Source organism: Macrosteles quadrilineatus, unplaced genomic scaffold (genome assembly GCF_028750875.1).
Source record: "Macrosteles quadrilineatus isolate MER2022 unplaced genomic scaffold, UCM_ALF_1.0 Scaffold_4__1_contigs__length_99947679, whole genome shotgun sequence".
Lineage (NCBI taxonomy): Eukaryota > Metazoa > Arthropoda > Insecta > Hemiptera > Cicadellidae > Macrosteles > Macrosteles quadrilineatus.
The window spans coordinates 9,042,438-9,066,768 of record NW_026542597.1 but is presented as its reverse complement, the minus strand read 5'-3'; the positions used below and the strand labels follow the sequence as shown (position 1 = coordinate 9,066,768).

Below are 24,331 nucleotides of genomic sequence, written 5' to 3'. Positions count from 1 at the left end.
TGCGGTGCATCGTCGAAAAATACAAATTTCCTTGGCCTTTCCTTTAGATTTTTAGTTCAATTTCAGTGTATATTGTTTTGCAGTAAAACACTTAATGTTTTTGAACAGTGGTAATTATCCCTTTGGTTAGTAAGACATCATACAATGCAAATGTATTATACAAGCAATTTTCAATAGCATTAAAATTGGAGGAAATCGTAGGAGCAATTTTTTAAATCATATCTTGCGCAATCTTTACTCATATTATAGTATATATTAGTAGCCAAGATGTGACATTAAAAAATATTTTAAATTAACTGCCCAACAAACAACTAATTTCTACAAAAACTAACTTTATTTTCTATCAGTTAGTTTTTCAACTAACTAATAACTTCTATCAGTTACTTTTTAAACTAACTAACTTATAACTTCTATCAGTTACTTTTTACGGGACTAACTTATAACTTGTAACTAGTTAGAATTTTTGACTAACTTTCCCAACTATGGGTGTGTCACATAAGCTCTTATGCTGACTCTACTCATCATTTTAACTGAACACTTTTTACTTTTACCCCCTAAACATAGTATAGAGAAAATACAGTTTTATTAACAATTTTCAAGTTAAGTTTTGGGTGGAAATTTTGATTTGTAGTTGTGATTTTTCTATAAACCCCATAAAATAATGGAAATCAATTTTTTTTACTGCTTAAACGATTTTGACTAAAATTGAGTATGTTATGGTTCTTTTAATTCTAAACAAAATGGTACAACCCTAAATGCTGTAAAAGTAAAAGTTCTGAAGCTATTGTAACTTTTGTGATTCTACTGCACGAAATACTATACTGTGCCTACTTCCACTGCTTGACCATGATAAGGGTTGTTGACAAGCTAATGAAAGAGTATGTGTCAGATTGCTGATACAGTTTATTAACCTTAGAAGTGCTATCTCCTTTCTGAATAGAATAAAGATTGTTGTTTAGTAGACCATGTCTACTACTGCTGATGGTGATGTTGTAGCAGCATCACCAGATTTTGTGTTATTATACAATTTCAAAAACATAAAAATATGTGCATTCTTGAGCTGTCCTAAATCTACTAGATTACCACTGAATCCTTAGCACTGTATAGCAAAAGAATTTTCCTGCCAATTTTGTTAAATCATTTTATCTAACAATAGCATGGAATAGGCTTTTAAATCAAACAAGTAGGTAACATTAAAAATGTGTTTTATTGCTGGGCAGAGTAGATATTTACAAATTAATGATAATTGTATTTAAAACAGACAGTAGAAAAGTATGAAATATATATTTTATATAGATAGCTTTAATTCTGTCTTTTGGACATATTTGATGGAATAAAAAATAAAAAATGGAATGTTAAATTATTTGTACAACCGATTGTTTTAGTTCTGGTGACTGAAGTGTTTTAATTACTAGTGCTATAAACTTAAAACTTATTTTCTTTAAACACCATAATACAAGAGGTAATTTATTTTATTGTTACGGTATTTGAATAATGAATAATATTCAATAATTTAAAACCTCTAAGTTATTTTTTTTATTTAGTCTATGATTTATATTTTTTGTGATTGAAATAGTGTTAAATCTCTCATAATCGGGAATCACACTATGAAAATTTTGAAGAATAAGAAATAAGTTTGAGTCATGTCAGAGTAAATGCAAGTAAGTTGATAAAAGACATTAAAACCACAACGTGGACAGTGACAATAATCTTACTCTAAGCACTTGAAAATAAATTCAATGCCTGATATATTTCACGATTCCCCTGGAACTAATATGTGAAAGAAATACAAATATATTTAACCCATTATATCAACACTAACAAGAAAACTTGTCATATACAAATGCATTTTGCTTACATTTCTTATTTAATGTGTGAAATATTATTGGTTTCCTGTTTTAGGGAATAACAAATAACAACTAGCCTATGAATAAATCATAGTTCTTTCATTTGTTCAACTCTTAACATTTTGCGTCTCATCAAGGTTTGTAGTATTTTATCTTTACAAAACCAGGAATGTTGAAAAGAGTATTTGTTCACAAAATAAAATTGACTAAAAATACAACATTTTTAATTCTTTTTCATCGATTATTTAACTAGATTTACAGTCAAAAAACAGAAACTATAAATAAGTACAAATGACTTGTGCAAATATCAAGGCATTATATAATACAAGGCGCAAATGTTTTATTATAAATATTGATGGATCGACCTTAGAAAGTATTGATGGACAAATGAAAAGCGACAAAGAAGTACAAATGGACGGATACATTGATAATTATAACATTAATTAATAAAAAATACTTTGAACACGCATCTTTTACAGCTACTGAACATTATCATGTTATAATAATAGATCTTGCATGAGATTCATATAAAAATATACTAATAGATCTCTAGACAGATCTGTAACAACTAATAAAATTTGTTATTTACATAAAACATTACTACATTGAAAATCACTATCTATATTAGTTGTAAATTTACCACCAAACATATACCTACGTTATGGTAAGTCTTGGATGTGTGACTGTGTGTGTGAAACGTAGGTGTAAAAGTAAGTATAATACTAAAAGGCACAAAATCTTGAAGTGGACGGACTAATTACATACTACAACTTAAGATTATCAAAAACAACATTATCTATGATATTATGAAACAACCAACATTTATATATAGGCGACAAAAATGGCCATTAAAAATGTCCCAAAGCTATTTTTGTTGACAATGTGCAATGTAAAACTAAATCTAAAATATTTGTAAGATAAAAATTGGTACAGTCACAAATAATACGGTCCCAACAAGCCAAGCTGCTTTGAAAGCTAAGATAAACAACTTGTTCATACTTTCAGTTGGTTAACATCTTATGTGGTATTCTTTAATTGTAAAATAATTGCACTTTGAATGCACTTAACTACTAAGGAATGTAATATTTTCTTATTTTACTCTTTACTTTAACACATAAACCGCATAAAAAAGTGTGGTTGATTGTCAGAAGGGATAGTTAAACTATTACGCATTAAGTCAGTATTTTTACTAATAAAAATTTGTTTTTATGGACTTCTACTAAACATATCCTGTCTTTAAGAACAAGTAAAATCTACTCCAATTTATAGGATAAGTCAAAGTAAATATTTTTGGAAGCGAAATATGTAACCCCTTAGTTAAACTACATTACGTATGTGATTTACTAAAACATCCCCCGCTTAGAATTGCAACACTCAACATTTGTGCTACTTCTTGTTTCTATACAAATTACTGTACTCACATAATGTTAAACAGTTTCTAGGAGGTAAGTTCATAGCTTATCTTACTTCACGCTTTTGTTTCCTGCTCCAATTCAAATCTAGTTTGAGATTCTTTCATATACTTGCGCTTCTTCTTCTGCACATTGGCTTCCACCATGAAGAGAGTTCCAGCGACCAAGGCCTCAATGGCACCGGCCACAGCCAGTGCAAAGGACCAGCCGAAAAAGTTGTTAGCGTGTCCCGGCATCCAGTTGTCTCGGTTTGCAAACAATACAAACACTATAACAGCAAGTCCGGCACACACACCTGCGAAAAGAGTTCATTATCAAAATCATCAACATGTTTTACAGTTAAAAATATTTTTACACAATATTGACTGCAGCAGTGGTTTGGTTTCAGAGGGGAGTGCGTGACTCTAGGTCACAATCTGTGACGACACAAAAAATACTGTTGGTGAAGGGGCTGCTATCTCCCCCCCCCCCCCCCACCCCTCATTGGCAGAATTCAAGTCTGGTGTCACTATATTACCATTTAAGATGAGTAAAAATCAGACAGGAAATACTGAAACCCAATTTAGAACGGGATGCGTGTGATGCCTTTTGTAGCGTTATCACCAGCCAAGACAAGTTGTTTTTTAAGCCCGGACCATTCATTCATCCAACAATCAAGTTGATCAGTTGGATACAGTTTCACGACAGTAAAAAGCTACAGGCTTTTCCAGGACCCAAACGACTCTCACCCAACTAATTGAGCAATTATATGCCTACCATAAAAAAACTAACACAAAGTCTGGCATCAATGTTAATAAGTACAAGTAAAATTGTAAAGAACCAATGCATTTTAACTAAGAAAAGAGTAATTTGGTGAAAGTGTGCTTTGAAACTCACCCACTCCAAGCATGATTCCACCGATGAGTGTAATGAGTTGAATGAATCGCTCTTGGTCAGGTCCGAAACACAGGAAGAACAACAGGACCAGCACAAAGCTGGCTAATACTCCCAGGAACGCCAGGGTGAAGAAGAACTGTGTCCAGATTATAAACCCTACAACATCATTTCATGGGTTGTTTTCAATCATAAGCAAGCTTCATTGTGCCCATCAATACTTCAGAGTGTTCGGTATTTTTACTATAATTCATAGGTTTAACATTTTTAAACATTGCCATTTAAAACATGACAATTACGCTGCTATGCTGGTTATTCGATACACCACAGAGAAGTAAGGTCAAAAGATAACATTCAATGGTACACTTAAGTGGTGTTTAGCACTAGTGTACATGAAAATGTGTTTATGACCTTGTATAGTTCAAAGTCTAAAACCGCCTATCTCACCATTGTGTACTACAACGCATACGGTGGAGGAAGGAGGCCCAATGATCTGTGTGATGGGAATGTCCTCACAGTGCTCGCTGTTCAGGCTCTTCCTTGCTTATCACAAGTATAATAACCTCAACCAAGCTGTCAAAAGGTGTATACTGTTTAAGAAGATTAAAAGGTTGTGTAACGCAAGATGTTATGATAACAGTGTATTATGCACAGATACATAGTTTATTGAGTTATGGAATATTGGTGTGGGGTTTCCAATCATATTCCAAAAAGTTATTTAAATTGCAAAAAAGGGCGATAAGGCTTGTAAGTGGTGTACGCTCTAGAACTCACTGTAAACCTATATTTAAACATTTCAAAATTTTAACTTTACCTGCAATATATATATTTCAAGTTTTGTTGTATGTAAAAAATCATTTGGAAATTTTTTCAGAAAATTCAAATAAACATAATTATGAAACCAGATTTAAAGACAACTTACAAACAGTGCTTTGTAAATACTCAAAGAGTCAAACAAACATTCAATACATGGCAGCTAAATTGTTTAATAATTTATCAGTGGAGTCTCGGGAGTTGTCCTTGAACACTTTCAAATCAAAAATGAAGACATATTTAATACAAAAATGCCCGTATACAGTGGAGGATTTTTTCACATGTCAAAATATTTCTATTTAATTGTGCCTGTATTTTGTATGTATATATATATATAATTTTTTATTGTACTGTCTTATTATATTGATTGATTACATGTAAGTATTCATTTGCTGTATTTAATAACAGCATTATGTATTTTGTGACGATTGTTAATGCATTGTGAAATGTCTACAACAATAAATTGATTTGATTTGATTTGATTTGATATTTCTAGCACAAAATACCAAAGCTGAAAGCGCTTATTCGTCCCACTAGCGTGTTTCCCGTACCTTACTGGTCTGTGGATACGTTCAAAGTTCAACCTCCAAGTTATTTGGGAATTACACAAAACATACATCGCAATCTGGCATTTTTAACAGTGTAAAAACCTACAAATAAACAGGTCTGCACCATTTTAGATATAGTACAACTCCCATCACCTGGATTAGGTGACTTCATGTAGCCTAGAAATAAAATCAGTAAAATTGACCAAATAACTAGGTTTATTACAGTGTTTGCAGTTTGCAATATAATCTGTGACATATTTTAACCCTTCCCGAGCGGTGACTGCAGGGTGAAGCCTCACTAAGAGATCAATAATTTGGTTGGGGTAAAAAAAATTATTTGAAATTTTGATGTTATTCCACTTTTACCTCATGGTAAAACCATGGTTTAGTTGATTACTAGTGTACATGTTGCTCGAATTTGAGCAATTGCAAAGTATTACAGGAGTTATTTCAAAACTAATAACAGTCATATTTACAATGAGTTTAAAAGAGTCAAATCAAAGATTACCGGTGTGTAACTCAGACCATGTTTATCTTCGTCATTGATAAACCTAAAGCATTCCGGCCGGTTTTCTCCTTCTTAAAATGCCTCGCTGTACATGCAACAAATGTCATTGATAAAGGGCCAATTGAGAACGAAAAGTCGTTTTGGGGTAGTGTTAGGGCGCATTTGTAACTTAATAGTTGAGATTGTCCGGGGTCAGGTGCTGACTGTGATGAGTTAAGCCTATTGCGCGCCACAGTTCTGTAGCTGCGGTCGTTATCATGATTATGCCTCATGTCTATGTTTCGTTGTCGTCACGTCGGAGGCATTTAAAATAAAAAAAACAACAAATAAACAAATTATAGCTACATAAAACAACGATAAATGGACAAATTTAAGTTACGATCATGCTAACACGCTCCCTCATAGCGACACAAAACAACGATAAATACACAAATTTAAGATACAACCATACTAACACGATCCGTCTTGGGGGTTATGTTTAAACACTAACTAAAATAGTAGCCTAAATAAATATACTCAATGTGTTTCACTGAGAATTGAAAAATAAATAACAGCAATTAAATTATACAGCTGATCAAAATGTAAACAATTATGTTCTACATAAGGATAACATGGGAACTTTCAAAGCCACTGGGGCAGAGCCCAAGGGACTTTTTCAAAAATGTAAGGCCAGTTTGCAAATCTACGCGACACGCTCTTTCCAATGAGGCTTCAATGGATAAAATCGAGTAAGAAATGGCGGAGGAGTTCAACCGACAAAGTTTCATGTAGCGTATTAATTATATAGATAGACACCTTTTATATAAAAATCATTTTTTTACAAGTTTTGTAACCATAATTTTTACGGTGTATATATACGTCCAATGCTCGCTAAGGAATGTATTGATCCGTATATATTATAAATACATATGTGTTGTACGCTTGTGACCTTCAGATTGAATTGCGTATAAATACGGCAAACACTCGCAACTGAATAGCATCGTTGGCATATATATACATACGGCCAACGCTCAGGAATGGTTATATGTGAATTGAGACAATCTTGTGCCAAGTCTCTTGTAGTGTTGTATTAAGCAGGTGATAAGTCAACTGCCTAATGCCTAACGCTCTCTTCTCCCAATTTAATTAACTTTTTTCTTGAAAAAACTGTAATTCACTGTCAAATACTTACAAGGCATAAGATATCCCCTGATTTGATCATATCCAGTGGTGAACGGGTCAAATATCCAACGGCATCCTACAAAAAATCTTCTCTGATATTCATCTTGCGGGTCGGGTAAAGATCGGAAGCAATGTGTCCAGAGTCCCAACCTTTGAAGCTTTGCTCCAGTTATCCGTTCGTCACTGACTAACCACGAAGCGGAGAAGAAAGCAACAAATATTGACACAAACGCCAGGGCAAACACACCTACTGCGACGTTACCAGACAAAGTTCTTCTCTTCATTCTGAAACAATCAAATTACTTAATCAGAGCTGATCTTTCCACTAAGCCAATTCATTACAATGGTTTACGCTAATATTAAGTTATAGGACTATAAATCCTGAATAGGTACTGAAAACAGAACATTTGGACTTAATAAACTTAAGTATGCCTAATCAATTGATTTATAAATCTGAATAATGGGATTATTGGTATTGTAGAAACTAAAATAGCTCACCTTATTGTTTCAATTTTGTTCACAGATTTTTTTGTGACAAATGTTTGCAATAAAATAAATACGGTTTTCAGGGGTCACGTCCCATTTTGTGACTCTAATTACAAATAAAAAGTTGAGTTACCGTACTTTAATTCAAACCGATGGACATAGGGCTCGCCTATATTTAAATATATTGCTACTTTTGACTTAGTAAATAGACTTTCAGTAGGTATAGAGGTCTGCCCACCAGATAGTCTCTCAGGGTGTCTTTGAAGGACTTAATGTCGAGCTCGGGCACTTCAACTGGGAGCATGTTATAGAGTTACAGTGTTATGTGTATCAGAATACACAGATATGCAAGGCCTCTTTAAGTGCGCATTGTTGTTTTGGATCCAGGTGTGATGTAAAATTGAACCTCTGACCTCAGTCGAAACATTATAAACCTATAGCCTAGTATTACAAATTTTAAGTACCATAGATAGATGGAATAGCACCTGTAATCGTGGCAAAATTTTAAATAATCTAAATCTAAAATGGACCAAATCGTCCCTGGTCACAACAAAATCATGAGCTTCCCTGTGTACAAAATACTTTTTTGTGGCCTCAAGTGTAAGCCCCCTTTCAGGTCGAGGCCCCCAGAGGCGGTTAGGGTACTACTTACGGCCCTGTTACTAATATAATAGCCTAGGCTATCTTTAAAATAAGTTAGTTAGGTAGGCCTACCTATTCGGAAATTATGTCGGAGATGGTGGCCACGAGAACCATAGCAATTTATATATCATTAGAAACTAGATTTTTACAGTACTACCTGAAAACAAAGGTGCAAAAATTTGTCTGCTGTCAAAAAAACTTAATAAACTACGATCGTTTGAATTTTATTACTGTAATGCCTCTTGTATGCTTGTCTCTGTCGCCATTACAATTAATTGACTAACACAAGTAAACATGAACATTTGAAAGGATCGTCTAGGGCAAGAAGATGAAACCTAAGATGTCAAACATTATGTTTCTACAAAGCAGGGGCGGCTCCAGAAGGCAGACCAGGTAGGCCCGGAGCTACCCAAAATGTTGGTAGATTATTCAAAATTAGAAAGAAATAAAGCAATGTAATTATATGTAAATAAAGGGAAAGCATTTAAAAAAACTAATTATTTTGCACTTAAATTTTAAAACTCCACCCTTTTTGCGGGGAAGCCCTTCAAACCGCTCGTCCCCCAATCAAACTCTTTCTTGATCCTTGCCAGGCCCACCCAAAAAATTAATTCCTGGAGCCCCTGCTACAAAGAGGTAGAGGCATTATAGGCCTAAATTAAACTGAACGTTGATCAGTTCTTATTTAGACACTGAGGTAGGTAGGTAGCCTAGGTTGGGTGTTAGCCTAAGTTATGTGGTTTTGTGACTGTATTAAGTGTTTTGAAGTTAGATTAGATTAGAAAGGTAAAGTTTAGGTTATAATAAATCTAGTTGTTGATTTATGTTATCACGAGACTGTTGCACTTTGTTACTTAAATACTATAACTTAGTGCTATAAACACAATAAAAAAATTTCAAAAATGCTTGCGTCCGTCAACCATACGCTGATACGCCGTCCATCAATGACGTCACCTGATGAATGTATCACGGTCGCCTGTTGGCGTATTTAACTAGGCCCTAGGCCTATATAAATTATAAAATGAAATTGATCTTCATTTGATTTTTTCACTAACTTATCAGCAAGGTTGGTTAAGTTAAGTTAGTTTAGGTTAACTTAGGTTATAACAGTTTAATTTATAATTTAGGCTATAGGCTATAAGTTAAGCACCGGTAGTTAAAAATATTGAATATACAAGTGTATACACCAACAAGCGTCCGTGATGTCATTGACGGACGGCGTATCGGCGTACATTTGACGGACGAGTAGCCACAGCGTTGTAAAAATCACTAAAGTAGGCTTAGGTTAGCTTAGGTTCATAAATACTGTATTTTCTACTTATAACCGTAATAGACATTGGCAAGGAAACCATCTGTCTTAAAATTGTCCAAAAACAACACCAAAGATGATTCAGGTTATTTTCCAAACATCCATAGGCCTAGGCCTAGCCTAATTTATTTTATAAGTTCAGGCCAAATCAGATAGGTCCTAGTCTAACCTTAGGCTACTGAGACCTGCCTGCTCAACTATAATTAATGTGCAAGACAAACCTTCGAGTTTTATTTGAAATGTATTTAACGAGATCTGATATTTAGAGTAACGTAACCTAACTCACTCTACTAGGTCTAGGTTACAGTGAAGTTTACTAAAATGTTACCTTAGACAAGCTGATGTTTCACAGGATGTAGAATTTGTGTCGTTATTATAATTTAAATATTTTATAACGTTCACAATTTTAAATGCACGGCACTTAATTAATTAACTAGAACAAATCTTAAACTTTTTTAATTAAAAACTGTTATATTGTTTACTAATATAAAATGGCAACGCCCATTCCGACTCCGTTGTTTCGTTCGTTTCGTTTCACGTTCTCTCTTTTCATTCCAGTCCGTTGGTGATTGGTCCCCCACTGCACCAGCGCTGTTAGCAGGGAAAGCTAGAACCACAAATTAGAATACCGCGATAAATCAAAATGTTATCACAGTTTAAAATAGTCCACAACGGTTGTGAATAGTATTTTACCACAAACTAAATTAAAAATATCTATAAAATCGTTAACCAAGTAATGGGCAGAACAGTTTACAATAAACGACTCCTTCCGTAGAAGAATGAACCGTACACAGTATGTCTTTCACGGTTAACTGCATGCACTGTCCATGAAATGATTGCGCAAATGTGGGAAAATCTTGTATTCAGGAGTTGTATGACACACTCTCCACTATTGTTGTTGTTTTTATGCAATACACTTAAAATTCACTTGAAGGTCGGCCAGACTCTATGGAACAAGACTATGTACCTTGCTTTACATCAAAATGGTTTTGCCTATTAGGCAAGTGTTTCATAGTTTCATAGCCTAAATGTTAAAACATCGATTTATAGTCAAACGATTTTGCTTGCAACCTCAACAGTAACTGTCGACTTTGACGGGTTTCACTTTCACTTAGTAAATCTTAAAAAATCGAACTTTCATAATTATATGAAAATCTACCCGAATTAGGCTTTCCAATGACCTATTAATTAATTAAATTGGTTCAGTAGAACTGTAGATTTAATTGTAAAAAGTTTAACAACAACATCTTTAATTCAGTATTTTCTCACCACTATAAATTGGGAGGTTGCTTAACGTTTTTGCAAATAACTTTGAAATGGTGAGGAAATCGACCAAAGTGGTTCTAAAAAAGAATAAAATTTCCTACAAATTAATAGAATTAATTTAATAAAATCAAACTTTCATAATTATTGTCAAATTAACACGAATTAAGCTTTTCAACGAACCGTTAAGTAACAAAATCGGTCTGGTATAAGTCTAGATTTAGTTGGACAAAGTTTAACAAAAATATATCTAATACAGTATTTTCTCATCACTATAAATTTGGAGATCACTTAGCTCATTGCCAATAACTTTTAAATGGAGGGGAAATCGGCCGAAGAAGATGTGATATTCTGAAAGAGAATAAAATTTACTACAAATAACTACTATATACAGTATTTCTTGAAAATACTTAATAAAGGCAGCCAAAAGCTGGCTACAAATAGAAACTTCAAAACAGAAAAAATGGAAAAAACTGTTTTTATTTTTGTTATTTTTACTTTTTCACCACAAATATTTAGTAAAATCACACTTTCATAATTATTTGCAAATCTACATGAATTAGGCTTTCCAATGACCCATTAATTAACAGAATCAGTCCAGTAGAAGTCTAGATTTAGTTGTACAAAGTTTAACAAAAATATCCCTAACTCAGTATTTTCTCATCACTATAAATTTGGAGATCACTTAGCTCATTGCCAATAACTTTTAAATGGAGGGAAAATCGGCCGAAGTAGATGTGATATTCTGAAAGAGAATAAAATTTACTACAAATAACTACTATGCATTTCTTGAAAAAAGGCAGCCAAAAGCTGACTACAAATGCAAACTTCAAAACAGAAACTTGGAAAAAACTGTTTTTAATGTATTTTTGTTATTTTTACTTTTTCACCACAAATATTTAGTAAATTCACACTTTCATAATTATTTGCAAATCTACATGAATTAGGCTTTCCAATGACCCATTAATTAACAGAATCAGTCCAGTAGAAGTCTAGATTTAGTTGTACAAAGTTTAACAAAAATATCCCTAACTCGGTATTTTCTCATTTACTATAAATTCGGAGGTTTTTGCAAATAAATGGTGAGGAAATCGACCAAAGTGGAAGGTGATATATACTGAAAGAGAATAAAATTTCCTTCAGATTTATACCATGCACTTCTTGGAAATACTCACAAAAGGCAGCCTGATTAATAAAATCAGTCCAGTAGACCTCTAGATTTAGTTGTACAATGATTTTTGAAACTGAATTATATATAAGTAGAAGGTAGAAGATAAGTACATTGATGTTTATGAAATTTGGCAAATTTATTTATTTTATCCTATACTATTAACTTTTGGTCCAAGAAACACTTTTTACGTACCCCGTAGCAGTAAATCTAGGTACTCGTTAATTCTAATCCTATAAATTAATAGGCAAGCACGTTTCTTGAAAACCTTTTTTCTCAGCTCGTGTGCATCGCAGTGGAAAATCTAATGTTAGAGTGTTTCTAAAATCTAATGTTATCTAAGCGTAATGTTAGAAAGATATATTTTCCTGTCGGTGTGCAGAATCCACGAATACTGGAAAATACCGGTATTTTTCTAGTATTCGTGGCAGAATCTCTTTATAAATCAAAATATGCTCAAAAATAAACACAAAAAATGAATTTAAAATTTTAAAAAATTAACACGGGCCTTATGGGTTGCCATGGTGACGAAATTTGAGTCTTCGACCACTGGATGTTTCGAACCAGTAGTCGAACCTTCTAAAACCAGCCATTTGTTTAGTAAATCAAATTATAAAATTAAAATGGCCTCTGTTTAAAATTTTAAATTGGGCCAAGTTATTTTGTCTTCAGACAAACCTTTAACAACACACAAAAATAAAATTGGTATTAGGCAACACATGCATGTCAAGTCAAAACATTAGAAGATTTCAAAACTGACTCTAAAAGATGCCTAATTCCTCCATTAACATAGGAAGCGGAGACAAAGACCCAACAATAGAAGATAAACTATGCAAAGAAGAATAGTTTAATTTGAATAATAGTTTCATATCCACTGAGCTATAATTCTAACTGGAGGTAGCACTGAATGTCAAAGATGCGTGTCGCCAGCCGCCATGTTTGCGTGAGGTGTGAGTTATAAGAAGCCATATTATTGCTATGGCTAATATTATACTTGGCTTAAAATACCTACTTTGTATGGTCGCCATTTCAAAGAAAATTATTAAAGTATTAAAAGTATTCAAGTATGACAAAAATACTCACTGCTATACCAACCTAGTTATAAGAAGCCATGTTATTGCTATGGTAAGAAAACTTACTGCTATACCAACCTAACAAAATCAGCGACTCGCTTTTGACAGACTTCTGCCATGGCAGTGCTACCTCCAGTTATAATTTTAGCTCAGTGTTCATATCCAATACTGTTGATCTTAGAATAGGTTGGACATTTCTTTTGTTTGACAATGACGAAAATTATTTAGTTTTACCAGGAAATGAAATAACAAAAAATCATCGTTAATATCTACTATGACAAATTTGTTTAACTACGTTTTTTCTCCCATTTGAACACAAATTGTACAATCATCACTTTACTTTAAGTACCTATATTCCCAGACAATGATCAGAGTAGGCTACTGTATTTTGCAAATCGTTTAATATGTTAAATACTTTGAGGTTTAGTACGGTAGCCATGATTATAATAGTAGCCTAATATTTTCGTATTTTCGTCGTACGTACTGGCCGGAAACAGCCGCGCGTGTTGTGGGAAATAGCGCAGTATCTTTTGTCCACAAAATCGCCAAAATCATTCTTTTTCGGGTAACTTCAAATTGGGAACAGAAAAATATATGGTAAATTGTTCAATTCGCTAATTTAAAATTGCTTTATAGCTTATTATATGTTGTTTGAGTTACTATTTGAAACACACAGAATACTGCTAATCAGTGCTAATCACACAATATTTGAAGTTATGTTACAAACAACAGAAATGTATAAACATTGTTGAGGACTTTTTATAACCTCTTATGTGGTCTAATTTTGTAACGATTTGTAGCTTACAAATTGTGGGTTATTTCCACAGTATGGTGAAAATAGTTGTTCATCACATGGAAAAAACGTGTCTTTTTGGTAGCCTACCTATAATTGATAATCGTATTTCAAAAATTGCGCACCGTACCAGTACCATCAAGAGAGCCACTTTCCCCCAAGTAGCAAAAAATGTTGGCACTACTTTTCTGTCCATGGTTGGCCAACAGTATGTTTTGGCACTAAGTCTTACGGTTATGGCCATTCAACCAATTTTTAACGTAGGACCAACCATCCCATATGTGGCCTAAATACAAAAACACAAATAATAAAGATTTAAGTATGAAAAGCATATTTATCATTTGAGTATATTGATTAAATAGTTCATAAAAACAAATTTTGAAAAAAACTATAAAAAAATCTTGACCAAATGGGTCTTGACCTTTGATTAATGAGCCTCTTACCTTACCTTTGAGCTATCTGTGATTGTTTCTATTGTTTCTATTATGTGTTTTTGATCGGTCAAAGAGGAGCCGACAGTTGCAATGATCGCAATACTAAAATATTTTTGAAACAAAGATTCTGTTTAAGCTCCAAGTAGTTGAATTATTTTTTTCTGAAAGTTGGAGAGGACACTGGTACTGGTATTTAAATATAGAATAATTAATTACAATTAGTAATGTTATTATAATTAATTGTTATATGGTAAATTAATCGTTCCCCTTAAATTGTTGAACTATTAACAATTTGCTCAAATACGTTTTAAAGAATATCAATTTAAAAAAATTATTTGCATTATTTTTATTATTATTCGTTAAGTAGGTGTTCCATCACTGGAGTATCACAACTATCACAACATTATATTATAGATCCAATTTCTCCAAAATCGTCTTATATTCTGCTGCCATAGCATTTATTTCCTTATTAAATAAATCAATTTGTTGTTTTAGAATGTTTTATACTTCTTAAATCCAACAAAGGCCCAACGATTCTTCCCAAATTATTTCAGGAAAGAAATAGACCATCGTGGATTTAAGAGTCAGCTTAAAGAGTTTTTAATTTGTATAATTGTTTTTATAATGTTAAGGATTTTATTTGTTAGATTAAACTATGCAAAATGTTAATTTTGTATTGATTGTGACGCTTGCCAATGTACGAGTTTATGGCAATTAACATCATTTATATAAAAATATTTTATACCTGTATCTGATAAGTGTGATTTTATCAGTGTTTAGTAACCTATAAAATGTATTATACAATAGATAAAACCATAGATAAAACATACTCCCTTAGATAACATACTCCCTTAGATAAAACATACTCCCTTAGATAACATACTCCCTTAGATAACATACTCCCTTAGATGATACTCCGATACTCGTAATTTATGTAATGATTTGTAACAACTTTACTACCCATGATAATATACATGATTCGTAGCATTAGCCATTAGCATTCCACTTCTTACTCTATGCTAGCAAGGTGCCATGGTTGCTATGGTTACTAAGCTTGAAACACAGTAAACAAAGTGGCAGAATGTCAATGTTGTGTTGTTGTGTTGTTGCAGAAGGTGGTTGAACTTCTCTGTATGCTAGTGGATAGTGATAGGTTTTTCAGTGACCCTTATGCCTTATAGGTTTTTGGTTGAACCCTTTACTAAGGGTACCTATCCTATAAAATAGGATTTCCTTTAACCTAACTCCTTATATCTGTAAGTAGGCCTAATGTTCTGTTTAATGATGAAACAATTATTGATTTAAAATCAAATATTTAGAAAAATTAATATATTAAAAATTATATAAGTTATAAGAAGTTAGTTATAAGTTATAAGAAATAAGTTAAGACGAAATTTTATTCCCCGATTTAGCTTTGTTTGTATTGCCCTATGCCTATTTCTTTTTATGATTTTTTTCACATTGTAATCAAACATATAGGCTAGCAAAAAAAAAAACATTTATTGTTTAATAACCCATAGTAGAGCCTATTACAATTCTGTGGTTCTAGCAAGCTCATATGTGTGTGTGGCTTTCCAGACAAAGTTTTACTATGTACCACACATCACTTAAAGCTTAAATATGTCATCGGATTCTTCAGAATCAAAAAAACCTGATCAAGTTTCCAAGGTGAAACCATTACCAAGAAGAGTTCAAAAACTCCAAAGTTCAGATGAAAGCGATGAAAGGCAAAACAGCCAAGGGTCAAAAACTTCTCAGAAGAGTGTAAAGCAAACTTATCATCCTAAGGTGACTGTCCTCGAAGAGCTTAGTCTGAAACCAGTTGTTTCTGCTTATAAGGGTAAGTTCATGGTTTAAATTTAAAAAATTAAAAATATGTTAACTATATAAACAGCTTTCTATTCCTAACTAGTAACTTTTTTTTTTTGTGCACGTATCAGCTATTAAAAGAGATGGCGATGCCAACTAGATGTGTGTATTAATCGAACCATCAAAAATGTACTGACTTTTGCCAGAATCAATCCGGCAACCTTTTGATTGTTAGGTGATGACCATTCAGCCGCCAGTCATGTCATCATCTTACTATGCATTTATGTTACACTCGGTCAGATCTATAATGGAGGCCCAAGTTAAGAAACAATATTACTCATCTTTCTGGAAACTGAGGATAAACAATTAACATGCTAACCACAGTATACAGGTTTAATTTGCAACCGTGAAAAGTATCTTAATTTATTCATTTATTCATTTATTCATGTAAATTGTCACAAATTACACCATATACAGAGGAGTTTCCTCAATGGTTGATGACATGTCAAAAATATGATACAAAAATGTTAAAAACTAAATTAATGTAACTTAAACATAATGAGAAAACAAACTCTCCACATGAACCATTTTACAAACCACTATTACTATATAAAATGAAATCCTCTACTGAATAAAACATATGGCTCTTTAGATAGTTTACAAGTTTTCTAAAACTTGTAATGCTTATTTATTTACTGTATAGCTGGTATTTCATGAATATTTATATTAACTATTTTATTGCAGACGAGTTACCCAAAGGAACAGCAACAACAGTAAACTCAACACCTCCAACTGTAATTACAGCTGTTTTGAAGGATTTGCGAGACGATATTGTTAGGATACCAGATTACAGGCAACCAGGTAGTATGTTACTGATCATTAATTTAACTTTTCACCATTTGATTCTTTTATAATCTTATGTTCACAAAATAACTGTTGGTTTCATAACCAGTAGGGTAGCCTGAGGATTTGTTGATACAGCTAAAGTACAGACATGTCTATCAGATGTATTTTAATTTGGTATATGCTTTACGTGGCCTACAGTAGGGTTAAGAACCGAAGCGGATTAAAAGTGCTCTTACCGCCAACAAATCTAACTCCCACCCGTCCGCAACGTAGTATGGAAAGAAGTTCTAACCAATCTTTCAAATTCTCCTCAAATCCCGTCAAATGACAATCCCATTGATTTGGACATTGACACATAAAACATGTTGTTTGCAATGTAGGCCTACTGTCGGTATATTAAAATAAATCATTTTTACATTTGTGTAATTATATCTGAAGGATTGTGTATATATCTATTGTGTTTTTATTATGAATATATGTATATTTATTTGAATCATACAATGTTTTCACATTGATTACATAATAAATATTTTTCATTTTAGTTACTTAACTTATCTTTCAATCTGAGCAAAGCTCGGTGTCTCGGTACTAACAATTTGAACTGTTTGAGATAGAAAAGAATAAAATAAATATATCGAACTTCAATACCATTTAGTTAGTACTAGACAGAAAATCACTCTGAATCATCAAATTTATAGTCTTACAACAGACATTTTTCAGTGAAACTCATTGTCCTTTAACCGATATCTCATATTTTGTTGGGTCCTTTAAATTGTAACACCCTTACAGTACCGTTCTATAGTAATGCCAGAAACAAAAGAACCCTGGGCCGTTTCGAGCCACGCAGGTTTGAATGGTACGCCACACCTACCGGCGCGAACCACGTGATCTTTTCGTTTCTGCGCAGGTTGTTTTGTTCGTGGTATGTCTATAGCAGTTTCATGCTCGATTGCCTTTTAAGTTATTTTCCGCCTTTGAAACTTGTATGAAAACAAAAGATATTTACCTCATATAGAGTAAAATTAAATTATTTGAAATATTATCAAAGTTTTATAGATTTTGTTTGATTCCAAGGTCCAATGACTCTAGTGAATGGTGACAGAGCTATTGCAGTCATTGGTGGTGACAACATTTACGTCCAAAACAAGACAAAGTTCATCCCCGTCCCTCGAGAGAAAATCCTAACTGCTCCTAACCTCTGGCCCTATTCTTCCAAGTGAGTTGTCCCTTAGACATGTAATTGTTTTCCACACTATTAGTTTTACAGTATTCTCTATACTGTGTGTTTCTTAGCTTTACTTAATTGATTCTAGACTAAATTCAATTGGCATTATTGTCACGGACTATTGGTTTGTATATTCAATTCATTTTACATCATGACATAATGTACCAGCTACAATTTTAGATTGGTTATTGGTGTCCCCAAGTAGTCTCTTTATTTTACAGTATAGTTAACATTTTACAAGACATTTTGAGTTTTAAAAACCAAACTATAAATCTACTAAGTCTCTCTTGTACAAACATGATACTGCCTTTGAGTTGAATTTGTGATAAACTACATACTCTGTATCTGTGAATCTGAAATCTATAAATATAGCTTCCTCCCTATATCTTCAGACCCAATTACCCAAATAGAATTTCAAAGCCAATTATGTAAGTTAAGCCTGTTAAAAAAGACTGTTTTCACAAATCATCCTTGTTTTTCCAGAGTTGCAGAAGATTCTTCATTAGACGTTGCCATTTTGGTTCAGAAGATCTTCACTCCTCTCAGCTCCATCTGCTTTGGGTTGTTAGGCGGAGTGGCACTTTTGCAACTTATTCTGGTAATTTAACTGCTAACCCTTGAGAGGTGACTTCATGGAGCTTTCCTCTGAAGGCTTGCATTATGTAAACAAATGTGTTTTTGCCAGTCCCTAGTTGCAAAAGTCACCGTACTTCACATGTGTCTTTTTTTAGGAACCGACTTTACCTCAATAAACTCTCTAATATCCTCCACACTAGCCCTTACATTCAGCAGATTATAAGAGCATAGCTGCAAAGACGCTACCTTTCTGGCTTACCTCTTGTTGCTAAGATCATCCTGGGGTTCAGTTATGTTTGTTATCTCTTCTTTTATGATTTTCTTGCTGTCATTATCAGGTTACTTTTGCAGTAGGAAGTATTTAATTTGTATTTTTTTTATTTCATTAATTTAATTTGTATTTGGCAGATACATATATATATTTGTAATATATGTATATACACTGTTTATCTATGATTTCATTGCCTGGAAAAAATGTGTAAGTCACTTCTTGTGTTTTAGAATTTAAGACTCCCATGAAGGCTTAGATAGGATTCGGTTTTGTAAGCTTCTGTGCTTTTGCAACTATTTCTAGTCCATATTCACTTGTAAACTTGTCATGTTTATTGAACCACACACAATGGCAGTGACTGACCATTAGAAATATTAAGGGGCAAAAAAACCCTTTAAGGTAGGGTTATACTGTGAATGAACATTAAATTAATTTGTAGGTTTAAGTTTATCCCTCTAAAAACCAAAGGCACCTGTCCCCCTCTAATTGTCGCACTGTGAGCACACTCACACAAAAACGCACATGATTAAAATTTAAGCATTCAGTAGGCTAAATCTTATTGGAGACTGCTTTTCCCTAAGTCTTTATTCATGAACATCTTATTTTCCATTGTAGGAAGTTCATTGATGTTTACATCTAGCATGTGTCCCTAGGTACACCATCTGATGGGTGATGGTTCGGAGGAGGAGGTTAGATTCTTCCTTCAGTCGTACTCACTGTTTGCTCAGATCGCACCTCTCCTCTTTTATGTTCTGCTGGCCATTTGTATTGTTTCCATGTTAGATAGGTAAGTAAAGAAAGTAGTTTGGGTTTTCCATATTATTAATTTCAGTAGCAATTCTAGGAAGTCCTCAAGGGGCAGGTCTACAGTCGTGAGGGGGGTGGGTTTGGGGGTTGTGGAACAAAAGGAGGGTGATGGGGGTTCTCAAAACTTTCAAACATAAATAGGATTAAGTGCTCAACAAAGTGAGTAACTTCTGTCAAATTAACATTTTTACAGGACCTCCTTTACAAAGTGCACAGTTTTGTGAGTTATCAAGGCTATGGTCACTTTTACTCACTGATTTTACTAGCTACTTATTAACCCTTTGAGGTCGAATGGCGAGTATAGTTCGCCGCCTGCCATTTTCCCGATTATACTGGAATGGCAAACTATGCTCGCTGAAAAATGGGGAAAAAATTCTACCTCAAGGGTTAAAAACACCAAATAAAGTCGCTCCTCTATGCATGATGTCTTGCTTATAGACACTATACACTGATGGGATCATGACAAAATTAATCAATGAAACCTGTTCAGTGTTCATATAGCCATTACATATTTTAAGTGAAACCAGAGTTGACCAAAAATCATTTTAAAAGCCATGTTATTACAAGTCTTGACACAAAAATAAGTGAAACCAAGTGGTAGGTTAATGAACTGTTTTTGACAATCACAAAAAAACCTATATGTGAAGGGCAAAGCTAAAACTTTCAAGGATGGCGGTCGCAGACTGTTAAATAGTCAAATATGTGACAGAGGTAACTCATACCAGCGTTTCATTTAGTTTCTCACAATGTACCTAAACACCTTTCACAGAGTAACAGTTGAGCAGGACCCGTGGGTGTTTCGGCCATCTTGGATTGTTGTGGGAATGTACGTCCTAACATTGGTTGCTAACTTCAGCTGTGCTTCCTACGACGACATGCTTACTATGTATCGTCAGAATAAAACAATCTTTGAGGACCGAATGGTGAGTTTAGCTTTAAGCTTTCATATTTTCTTCAATTCCAATACTATAGCTTTTTATTTACCTTGACTTTTCAATGATATTGTTTTCCATGTATTTGCTGATGTAGCTTAGCAAAATTTAGTGTTAAAAAATATTTTTTAGCATTTTAATTTTCATAATACCAGTAACTATTTCTATACTTTAAACTTACAGTTATAATTAAGGTATTTATTAAAAGAGTATCAGAAAACAGTTATTTAGGTTGTCATCATCAAGTAGTGTTAACCCACGAGAGCACGCATAACTGTCTAAATGACCGGGTTTGTGCTGTTTTGCGTAAAAATTATATTAATGGTTGCCAGTATTGTCAGCCTTTACTGTGCATAAACACATTCCAGATAAAATGTGACCTACTTTTTGCCATCCTTCACCTCCTCATTTCAGTCTAGCGACAGCTTTTTGTCACGTACTGGTCGATTCCACCCTGTTCGTCTCCTCGTGGTTTGTAAATTAAATGCTTATTTTTCTTTTAATTGTTGATTGGCTACAGTCTTAATTCATTAGTCTTGTTATTAAATTATTTGTTGGGCCATAGCTTATAGTCAGGACTTAAAATTTACTGAGATGGTATTTATGTACCTCTCAGTGGCTAGATGTAGAATCTAACAAGTAAAGTTTCATTGATACACCCGTACTATAGGATTGATAGTGCATCGTCGAGTGTTGAGAGAGATGAGGATGTTGAATGTAGAATGTTTAATATGAGGCAAGATTGAGGCTTATAGGATATTTTCTTAGGCACCTTTTCAATGAACCATTGAAGACAGAGGCAAACATTAAAGTGATAAGGATTAATCCTAAAACTTAAAAAGAATTTGATCTTTACAATACAGTGATGAATTATAATGATGTATAACTGAAATTGTTTTAGTGAACTATCCTATATTTTTTATAGTTTACTATACAGATTGTTTCATATATATTTGTCATTTAGATACATAAAGAAAACTTTTGAGGCATTATTGAGTTAAATAAGTAACGATTCACACAAAACAAAAATGCAAGGTGTATGATTTAATTAAAACTGTCCATTTTTTTACACGGTGTTTTCAATTTTGAGGAATTAAAATATACTTTCTGAAATATGGCTTTATAATTATGTAGCCAGTTGAAAAGACTGTGCGCATCTCTTCATGTTTTTAATTCGTTGCGCCATCTGCCAGAAGCATCCCTGGTAAAATATTTATGTATGTGTTGATACAATTAACTGGATTCTTTTCTAACCACGGTACAGTGTACCCATGTAGCACAGATGGTTGGGCCAACGTTGGCCAACTGTGGGACAGTTGGTCGATGGTTGGTTGGAGCTTCCACAACCAACCAACCGTTGTCCAACTGTATATCTCGTAGTTGGGCCAACCAATATTTACAACTGTGGACCAACATCGGTTCATTGTTAATGAAATACATTAATATGCATTGTTGGGTATCATACATCAAGCCAACCGTTGTCCAACCGTTTTTCACTCCGTTAAGATACTTTTGTTGGACCAACAATGGTCCATAGTTGAGTTTACACGACTTTCATTCTCTGGGTCTAGCTTTCACAACATAATTATAATAAAATATCTGGTTTTACAATACCTTTATCAGTTCCAAAAGTTTCCAAAAGTTTTTGGAACTGATAAAGGTATTGTAAAACCAGATATTTTATATATTACAGTTCCGGGGCTACAACAATGAATTTTAATAATTATAATAATGCAAATATTTTTTAAATTACTATTCTTTAACTTATTTGCAACAATTTAAGGGGAAAGAGTAATTAATCATATAACAGTCAATTATAATAGCATTAATAATCTAACGGTAATTAATTAATCTATATTCAAATACCAGTATCCTCTCTAACTCAAAAAAAAAAAAACTACTTATGATGCCTTAACAGATTAACAGAATCATATTATACTGTGTAGTATCAAAAATGTTTTAAGTATTGCGACCATTGCAACTGTCGGCTACTCTTTCACCACTTGAAAACTCTCTGTATCAACAATCACAGATAGCTCAGTGGTAAGGTAAGAGGCTCATAAGTCGAAGGACCCGGGTTCGAGACCCGTCTGGGCCAAAAAATTTTGTTCCAGCTTTTTTTCAAAATTTGTTTTTATGAACTATTTAATCAATTTACTCAACTAATAATTATGCTTTTCGTACTAAATCTTTATTATTTTGTGTGAAATAATTTTGGTTGGGCCATTGTTGGACAAAGGTTGGCTGGAAAACAGTTTAAAGAGGTGACATTTCTACCGTTGGCCAACTGTGTGGCTCCACAATTTACCAACGTTGGCCCAACCATCTGTGCTACATGGGTATAAAGGATTGGTGTGACTTGTTCAGCAATAATAAAAATTACTCTATCTGAAAAAGACTATCTGGTACCTTTTACTACTTAGTAAAAGACTATCTGTAACAGTAACATACCTAACTAGTCGTTTTACTATTACAGAAAACACAAGAAGTGATGAGCGAATGGCAAGCTCTCAACACTGCTCGGTGTTTGTTTGCTTTACTCGGATGGCTTCTCTTCTCTTTGTCGTCACCCAATGATCTTCTTCTTGAGCATCTCCAAAATATTCGGCAGTTTCAACAAGAAAAGCTTCCGACTAGTATTGGAGTTCAGTAGTCAAAATTGTATTTTTCATTCTTATCATTTATTTATTCATTTGAAACGAATTTAAACAAATAAAAATTTTTACAAAGGCTGAACACCATGCTGCAAAAGCCTGAAAAGCAAGGTTTGCTGCCTTGTAGCAAGTGTTTGTTAAGTATGCTGCCACATGTAGTATAAAGTGTATTACCGTACACGATGTTAGACAAAATGCAAATATATATATCACCCCCTCATGTGTTTAGTGGTTATTTATGTCCTCTTTAATTATTTAATCTTGGCTCACCTACAAGAAATAAATTGACCTAATTTCACAATAATGTGAATCAGTTTTAGATACCTCCAAACAAAGAATAGCCCAGACAGCACACTTTATCCCAGGGACATCCCATAGTAGTCCCATATGTCCTGAGAATGTCTCGGGATATGTGCGCTATCCTCAGGATATCCCGCAAAATCCCGGGACGAGTACGAAATCCACAGGATATCCTACAATATACCGTAATGTCCCGGGATTTGTAAGTTAACCTCAGGATATCCTGTAAAGTCCCGGGATATGTACGAATGCCATAGGATATCCCATGACATCCCGGGACATGTAAAAAATTCACTGGATATCCTGTAATGTCCCGTAATGTCCCGGTAACAAACTGAAGAAAAAAATACTACCACTGATGAAATGTACAGTATATCTAAATTTAAATGTTCAACAAGGCCAATATATAATAATTTGTTTTTTTCACTAGTGCTTTCAGAAACTTGGTTTCCATCTTCAGGCTGTGTTTACACTAGTACAGAAAGTAAATATTTACTTAATAAATTAATTAAGTTAAAATAGATGATTTAAAGGATATTGGAAAAATAAAAACTAATATTAGAAAAATTAATCTTTTGAAT

At 33.5% G+C, this 24,331-nt stretch overlaps 2 protein-coding genes across 2 annotated transcripts; one reads left to right on the top strand and one right to left on the bottom strand.

Moving 5' to 3' along the window:
* Window positions 1–1,199: 1,199 nt before the first annotated feature.
* Window positions 1,200–10,132, bottom strand: LOC128992734 (transmembrane protein 182). Its single transcript, XM_054416460.1, has 4 exons — window positions 9,928–10,132; window positions 7,173–7,447; window positions 4,136–4,291; window positions 1,200–3,554 (listed from the first exon to the last, which is right to left on the bottom strand). The coding sequence occupies exons 2-4, from the start codon at window positions 7,444–7,446 to the stop codon at window positions 3,316–3,318; spliced, it is 669 nt and encodes a 222-aa protein (XP_054272435.1). The 5' UTR covers window position 7,447; window positions 9,928–10,132; the 3' UTR covers window positions 1,200–3,315.
* Window positions 10,133–15,914: 5,782 nt separating this feature from the next.
* LOC128992705 (uncharacterized) lies at window positions 15,915–23,618 on the top strand. Its single transcript, XM_054416423.1, has 7 exons — window positions 15,915–16,170; window positions 16,884–17,000; window positions 18,060–18,201; window positions 18,694–18,808; window positions 19,711–19,844; window positions 20,634–20,787; window positions 23,273–23,618. Exons 1-7 carry the CDS (start codon window positions 15,951–15,953, stop codon window positions 23,447–23,449), a joined length of 1,059 nt encoding a protein of 352 aa, XP_054272398.1. The 5' UTR covers window positions 15,915–15,950; the 3' UTR covers window positions 23,450–23,618.
* Window positions 23,619–24,331: the final 713 nt, after the last annotated feature.

Bases quoted from the DNA above. Each gene is read 5' to 3' on its own strand.
- LOC128992705 (XM_054416423.1), top strand. From the start codon at position 15,951: ATGTCATCGGATTCTTCAGAATCAAAAAAACCTGATCAAGTTTCCAAG. The intron at 18,809-19,710 runs GTAATTTAACTG...ATGTGTCCCTAG, and splicing joins CACTTTTGCAACTTATTCTG to GTACACCATCTGATGGGTGA. The intron at 19,845-20,633 runs GTAAGTAAAGAA...CACCTTTCACAG, and splicing joins ATTGTTTCCATGTTAGATAG to AGTAACAGTTGAGCAGGACC.
- LOC128992734 (XM_054416460.1), bottom strand. From the start codon at position 7,446: ATGAAGAGAAGAACTTTGTCTGGTAACGTCGCAGTAGGTGTGTTTGCC. The intron at 4,292-7,172 runs GTAAGTATTTGA...ATGATGTTGTAG, and splicing joins CAGGGGATATCTTATGCCTT to GGTTTATAATCTGGACACAG. The intron at 3,555-4,135 runs GTGAGTTTCAAA...CTCTTTTCGCAG, and splicing joins TGGAATCATGCTTGGAGTGG to GTGTGTGTGCCGGACTTGCT.